This window comes from Gordionus sp. m RMFG-2023, chromosome 2 (assembly GCF_954871325.1).
Source record: "Gordionus sp. m RMFG-2023 chromosome 2, tfGorSpeb1-WG-v2, whole genome shotgun sequence".
NCBI classification, from domain to species: domain Eukaryota; kingdom Metazoa; phylum Nematomorpha; class Gordioida; order Chordodea; family Parachordodidae; genus Gordionus; species Gordionus sp. m RMFG-2023.
In genome coordinates this window covers 6,409,742-6,417,158 of record NC_088776.1, presented here as the reverse complement: position 1 = coordinate 6,417,158, position 7,417 = coordinate 6,409,742, and the positions used below count along the sequence as shown (strand labels likewise).

Here is a 7,417-nt window from a genome sequence, read left to right as displayed (position 1 = left end):
TAATAGATGTCTGAGCCTTTAGGCCATTTGTGATCAAAATATACAGGCTTGTATACTATTTTCCTGGATAAAATATTATGTTAACCGTTTTTAAAAATCGGCCCATATTCGAGCCGTTTGACAAAACTAGCCAAAAGTAATGCCTCACATTGAGCCAAGAAATATTAGCTATTATTTTCCCAAAAGCAAACATGATGCCTAATTCATTATTCACTGGAATATCTGAAAATTTGGCAAATAGTATAGAATTAGCTTGTATTAATGAAGATATTGTACTTCAGTGTAAGAAAGAGGGGTAAACGCCAGTGAAAAATTTAATTTTAGAAAAAAAAATCTTATCGTATTTTCAAATTAAAAAAAATGAGAAAGTTTGTTACACCAAAAATAAACAGATAATTTTTAACAATCCCCCTACATAGATCTGAAAGCGGCCCGATTACGATTTTAGCCAAAATATTAGGTCCAAACCTTTCTGCCAACTATGGGCTAAAATCCTATTCGGGCCATTATTATAAATGGACTCGAGTAGAGCCGTTTAACCAGACAACCCCTATACTAATGATTTCGATCTTATAAATAATGTTTGTTTTTTAAAAAAAAATTGCGAAATACGATTTATTAAATTTATTTTATTTTATAATATAAATATACATCGTTATTTCTACATTATAATTAGCATCAGGGTGTATATAAAAGATTCATATTAAATGAGAGGCTAAAGGAATACGAGTATATAAAATGCCAAAGTCAATATTCTTAGAAATAATAATAATATTAAGTTATTAATGCAATAATCTCTAGTCGAAAAGTCACATAAATTACAAGATTAAAATTGCATTTTTATATTAACATACATTTCATAATTAATAAATAATGAAAAAATATTATTTTTCTTTACAAAAAAAAATTAGTATCCATATTTTGGCTTTTTCCATATATCTGTATTAATCTGAATTTTAGTTATTTTTTGCCAATTTTTTTTCCTTCGCTAAATGCTACACGCCAAACAAAAAATGTTGCAAATCATGTTTTTTTATCAATCTCGCCGAATCTCAAATGACCAGTGGCCTGAGCGTGACTGCTAGCCTGAGTTTCCCCTACCAACAAAGCGTTGCAATCGTAACATTTAAGAGTGAAATTCGAAACGGAAGTAAACTGACGCGCGTTTTTGGCTTGATCCGCTATCTCGAGGGCTTGATCGAGCACGAATTCGTACTGAGGCGTAGTCGGGAATTTCGTTTTCACGATTGTTATAGGCTCTTTATCATGGATATTTAGTAAATTGTTTGGAGCCTGCTCGGGGAGGCGAAAGGTTTGGCATTCCATGACAAGCGGGTCGTAATGTATTCCGTCGTAAAGGAGGAGTATCCTTTCGGTGTAACCGGCTTCCTGGCCGAACCGTTCCAAGCGACAATTGCGAATATCGACGACGGTTATTTCGACCCGGAAATGGCGGGAGAGTAGGGCTATCTCGACGGCCCCGCCCCAGGACTGGTGTGAGAGTATCCATCTAATTATTAAAAAAACGGTGTTATTCTTTTAAATATTTAACTTATTCAAAGATATAAAAACTTAGAACTTTTATTATACTCAGATGGGGATTTGCATAATTATAAAGGGGGGGGGGCTTAACATAATATTTTGACACAAACAATAGTTTAAAACAGTTATTTTCAGCAAGACGCCAGGTATCGAGACTATGAGCTAAAAATCTCTTTTTTTTCTTTTCTTTCATTCATTCTTTGTTTGATTTTCTTCAAAGGAATGGAAAAGAAGGGGGTGAGGGGAAAAGAATTGTGATATCGGAGTCTAGCACTGGTATAAAAATCTTATATAATAATCAATAATCGAAGGATGATTTTAAGGTGGGAGAAAAATAAATGTTGTAATTAAATTAGAAGTTTATAAAGTAAAAAAAAAATAATTATAAAAATCTATTATTTTATTTATATATTTTTTTTAAAAATGATTAATTTCGGATTAGTGCGTAATCGATCTCGTGAACAAAGTGATAAGATTTTTAAAAAAAAATGTAATAAGCTATTTTAATATATAATATATACATTTTTTAAGGTAATTCCTAATACCTAGTCAATACACCTATAAATATTTGATTTGGCATATCAAAATATGTCTTTTTTTTTAAAAAAAAATAATAATTTCGCATAAATATGGATTATGTTTATAATATACAATATAATGATATTTAATTATTGTCTTCGTGAAATATTAGTTATTTGTCGTGCTTAGACACAATGAGCTCTGATTAAAAAAAAAATTGGTAGCGGGAGTGATGATACCAATTTCTTACCTCGTAAAATTATTTTTTATCTTTTTTTGAAAAAAATTTATGTGAACACAATGAGGATCTTGAATTTTAAGTAAGCCCAGCGACCTGAGAAAACAGGCTCACTAGGAGCTTGTAACCGACACATTTTTTCTGTATAGAACTAAAAATCTTTAGTTCTAATTTTCTTCTTCTTTTTTTACCCAAAAAGTCTAGAATATTATATAACGATGAAAATAGAGGATAAAATAATAAGACTAACATTCATGTTATAAATCTTTCGGAATATCTTTTTTCCCTTGTGTAATGAATGAATGTTCCGAATTTTTGTACATAATTTGCCGAGTAAACAACACCCTCATATTCTATTATTTCTTCGATATGTTCCTAAAGCAATCATTTGATCGTATAGTGAGTGCAGTGTTGTTAAATTAGCGGGCGAAAAGTAGATTTTATGTTAGCGCGCTCTTTTTATTGAAGAAAAAAAAAGCTCTAAAACTACTTCGCTACTTTTAAATTAAATATAATAATTATTTATACACTCTCATTATTTTGTAATTAAATTAAAATCTACAATTATATATAAATATTGAAATTTAAATATATATATTTTTTTGTTTTATAATAACCAGGGATGGATGAGACGAACAAGAGTATATTAATCCGGATTTTAGACTGAACTGGCCATACATTAATCTACTCAAGTCTAAAGATAGGGTAAGTAGATACATTAAAAGATTAAACGCTGATTCCCATGAAGTATAGATAATACAAATCGAATATTTGCATTAAATTCCCCTATAAACTTAATTTGAACGATTGAGGGTTCTGAAAGATCCAAAAAACTCTAAAATAAAAAACTATTTCAACTTGTATATTAATAAATAAATGTAACGAGTAACTCGTTTTTATTTGAGTAACGGTAGGGAAAAATATTTTCTTTATAAATAATTTAAGCCGCGTTTCAGATCAGCCTAACAATTATTCATGAAGAAGATGATTTAACACTGCCCTGGACCCGGTATGAACCATCTTTTACACCAATAAAGAAAATTAAGGGTACAAAGTCTACACTTCTTAAGTGTATATTGTACCCTGATTTAAACATTTCAACCTAGATGTCCAACAACTCAAATCTATAAAAGCATAAGAGACCTTCATGGGCCGAGCCAACAAGGGGGCCCGCCTAATATTATATTTTTAGTGAGCCTGGCCTGGGTTTTTGATAAAAGGGTTAGGACTAAATTTTATTTTATAAGGGAAAAAAATATTATAAACTTTTATTTTCAAATAATAATAAATTTTAGTATTGTCATCAAAATGACTAAATAATCTATTGTTTATTTTCAAATAAAATAAATCAAATTTTTAAATATGGACAAATATGGGCCGATTTGGGTCTAGGCCTAAAAATTATTACTGCAGGAGGACTTGATCCAAAAATTAAAGCCCATGAAGGTTTCTGAAAAACATATGATGAATTCAGATTGAATTCTGATAAAGATATAAAAAAAATTTTTGATGAGGATCTAGATGAAGATTTTTGAAGATGATCTAATAAGATTATTAAAAAATAAAGGTCATTTCTTAAATATTTTTTAATAAATCATCACAATTTAAATATTAAATATAATGCAACCTTCCAATCCACTGCGCCCGTTAAATATGTAATTAGAACAGCGAAAGCTGTGAAAGCGCTCATGTTTATCTTATCAAAATTTTAAAAATCAATTGTTGTTAATAATAAAAAATTATTACAAAAGGAACTCATATTATTTTTATAAATAATATTTAACACTTTTTTAAGTAAACGAGACGCGTTACTTTTTTGAATAGCCAGTAACGCGTTCCTTTTTTTAAAACGGAACGTGCAACGCGTTTCTCAATTCCATAAATTTTATATTTATAATGTAATATTATAAATATTGTAATTTATTCGACGATTAATTCATTTATAACAATAAACATTAATATAAATAATTATAATTTATAAATAGGATAATAAATAATACGAAAATAAAATATTAGATCATTTTTATAAGGCGCTTATAATTACAATAAAAGTCCGACAGCGTTGGTGTGGCGGCACAAAATTCTAATTATAGTTTCGCACAAGCATACGATTATCAATTCATCATTATTTAAAACGCCAGTCCATTATAAATACAAGTACAAAATGGAAATGAAAATAAAAATATATACGTTTCTCTCTTAAAAAAAGTTTTAAAAAAACCTAGCGTATTCACTATTAGGTTTCCCCAGTATCGCTGGCGTCAAAAGGTCCTTCAAATACAAAAAGTCTTCAAGATCATAGGGGGTGTTTTCGAATAGTAACGAGGAACCGCTCTTAGGTTTAAATATTTTGTCATCCGGATTTTCGAATAAAAGAACCGCGTTGCTGACGATAGTCCTGTACTTGGCCACCAGAGCGGGGGAAAGATCCATTTTACCATTGTTGAGCAAAAAGTTAATGCTGGTAAACAGGCAAGAATTGTCTGCCGGAACGACCCTTTTCATAAGTATACCTATATTTAATATAATCATAATTTATAGTCGAGTAATAAATAGTTCTATTTTTAGTCATTAATGTTATGTCCGGAAAAAAAATTAAATCGAGTATTTCACCAAAAATTAAAACCTGGCAATCAGCTGATACAAGTTACATAATTTTAACTATTATCCAAAGCTAGTAAGTGTTAGATGAAGGTTAAAAAAAAATAGTTGTAACCTTGTTGTTGTACTTCGGCAGTATTAGCGTTTTGAAGATTGCTCTTCATGACATCTTTAATGTCAGCATTTGGTTCAGAGAGCTTCGATTGATTATTGGTCAGCTGCTGTTGCACGAGCAAAAGATCTCCAGAAGATAAAATTAATTCAGATAGGCGTTGAGAATCGTCGATGTAATCCAATAGTTTAGGTGGGTAACCTTTATTAAAATTTCAGAAATTATTGATTTTTAAAAAACAGCATCCCCTCCCCCATAGATTCATTATAAGTAGAGTTTAAAACAAGAAATAACCTTGTGCTGTTTTGGGGAGGGAGATGCTGGGGTAAATGGCGCCCCTAAAAATATGAAAGTAACCCTGCATTATTAACTAGTGCGAATAGTTTTGATGTTGAAAAATAATATAAATATGGCTTCTTTTTTTGAATAGAAGATATCTACCTCTACCTTATCAGTGATTAAATAATTTGTTATATAAAAAATTCCTTTTTTATGGAATGTAGGCTCCATAAATATTTTCTTAAAAAACAATCTTTTATTTCAAACCATAAAATTTATAAATAAATTAAATTTACAACCAATACTTGATAATATTTTGTGTTAAGTAAAAAAAATAAGTCATCAACAATGACATGACTAGCCTTTCCACGAAGAAGGATGGGGCTTGCATAAAAAATTGAAAAATTTCAGGGCACCCTGGCAACCCAGCTGGTCCCAAAACAAATTTTAGACATGAAGTATACCAATTGGGGCATATGTAAGATTAAAATTATTATGGTATTTATTATTTATAAATCAAAGTAACTATTATTTTTGTAAAATTTAAATAATCCCAATAGCTACCTACATAAACAAAAAATTATTAATTTTATGTGAATAATCCATAAATTTATATTAATTTGAAAAGTTTAAATATAATGAAATATTTGTTACCTTTCATGATATTGAAACTATCTACAGGGTACCCTGTTAAATCTGATATATTTTTCTTTAAATCTAAAACATTTTGTGATGCTAAAAGTAATGGTAATGGATGAACACCAGTGTTTGTTCGAATTCTTAATGTCAATGAGCTAGCAGTATTTGTCATGTTAAATACTCTATAAAATTTAATGGAAATATATAATTAAACTTCCGATACATAAATAGTAAGCCAAAAGTTTGTAAGATATGTTTTTAAAAATTAACATAAAAAAAATATTTAAAATAGGTTGTAATTATTTAAGTAGCATATTTAAAGATTTAATAATAACTTATATGTTATTATTATGTTTATTAAATTTTGACCCCCCTCGCTCCCCTTACTCCGGTTTAGATATGCAACTTTATGCCATGGAAAATATTTATAATATTACTTTAAAAATGCATTGATTGAACCTATAGTTAATATCACATCAGCTGTTGTTCTTGGAAAGGATTTCGGGCTAACCGAATAATTAGTAGAATAGAATGTCAATTTAAATTATATGATAGTTCATTAGAAATTTATTAAAACTCTTATTAACTTATATTTTTCTTTTAATTTAAACGTGTATCTTTGATTATGTGATATAAATGGTAAGAATTAGATTATTGCAAGGAATTGGTAAGGTTCAAAATATTTTTGTAGCATTGATTTTAATTTGGTAGAAGCAAGCAATAATAAAATATTTAATTAAAAATTAAATTAGGTGTGCCTTTATTTAATGCATTACGATCGATATATTTTGCTCATTTAAAAATTTGAAGAATAATATTAAGTTTGTTTATGTTCAACCCGAATCCAGATCAGTGTTGTTAAACGCCTCGATTTGTGCTGATTTTTAATAACGGCTAACAACATTATTTCCAGGAAAAAATTGCCAAAGCGTCGAGATTTCGCCAATGGATGTTCAATCCTATGTACCATCTGTCAGCAAAGTCTTTTAGCTTGCATAATATTTTTCTGAATAAAATATTGAGTTAGCCGTTTTTAAAATCGACTCAAATTGAGTCTTTTAATAACTTACCAGACATAATTACCAAGAATGCAAAAACTGAAATTTTATATGGCTAAAATAAAAACATGGATAAATAATAGCACCTGAATAAATCATTGGGGAAAAAAAATCATCTGCTGGATATGCCTAATTTAATTTTAATACTTGAATATGGGCATGTTTAAGTTCGCTTAAACGACTAATCATTAATGAAATTAATAAAGGCTAATATTTTTGATGTTTATTATATTATTTTATTTACTTTATTTTGTTTTTACAACGTTTATTTTAATAATAATATATTTACAAAATTTTAATATGTTATTTTACCAAAATTAAGCATGAACATTTATGTATACACTATTGAATTAGAAATATATTAAAAACAAATAAGGACAGTACATATACTAGAAAAGAATGAATGCTTAAAAAATTGGACCGGCGGAA

At 28.7% G+C, this 7,417-nt stretch overlaps 1 protein-coding gene across 1 annotated transcript; it reads right to left on the bottom strand.

Annotated features, from left to right (window-relative positions):
• Positions 1 to 788: 788 nt before the first annotated feature.
• Positions 789 to 6,451, bottom strand: LOC135923331 (ubiquitin thioesterase OTU1-like). Its single transcript, XM_065458017.1, has 5 exons — positions 6,368 to 6,451; positions 5,946 to 6,112; positions 5,016 to 5,213; positions 4,521 to 4,812; positions 789 to 1,510 (listed from the first exon to the last, which is right to left on the bottom strand). Exons 2-5 carry the CDS (start codon positions 6,100 to 6,102, stop codon positions 1,024 to 1,026), a joined length of 1,134 nt encoding a protein of 377 aa, XP_065314089.1. The 5' UTR covers positions 6,103 to 6,112; positions 6,368 to 6,451; the 3' UTR covers positions 789 to 1,023.
• Positions 6,452 to 7,417: the final 966 nt, after the last annotated feature.

Bases quoted from the DNA above. Each gene is read 5' to 3' on its own strand.
- LOC135923331 (XM_065458017.1), bottom strand. From the start codon at position 6,102: ATGACAAATACTGCTAGCTCATTGACATTAAGAATTCGAACAAACACT. The intron at 5,214-5,945 runs GTAACAAATATT...ATTTTAATAAAG, and splicing joins TAGTTTCAATATCATGAAAG to GTTACCCACCTAAACTATTG. The intron at 4,813-5,015 runs GTTACAACTATT...TATTAAATATAG, and splicing joins TGCCGAAGTACAACAACAAG to GTATACTTATGAAAAGGGTC.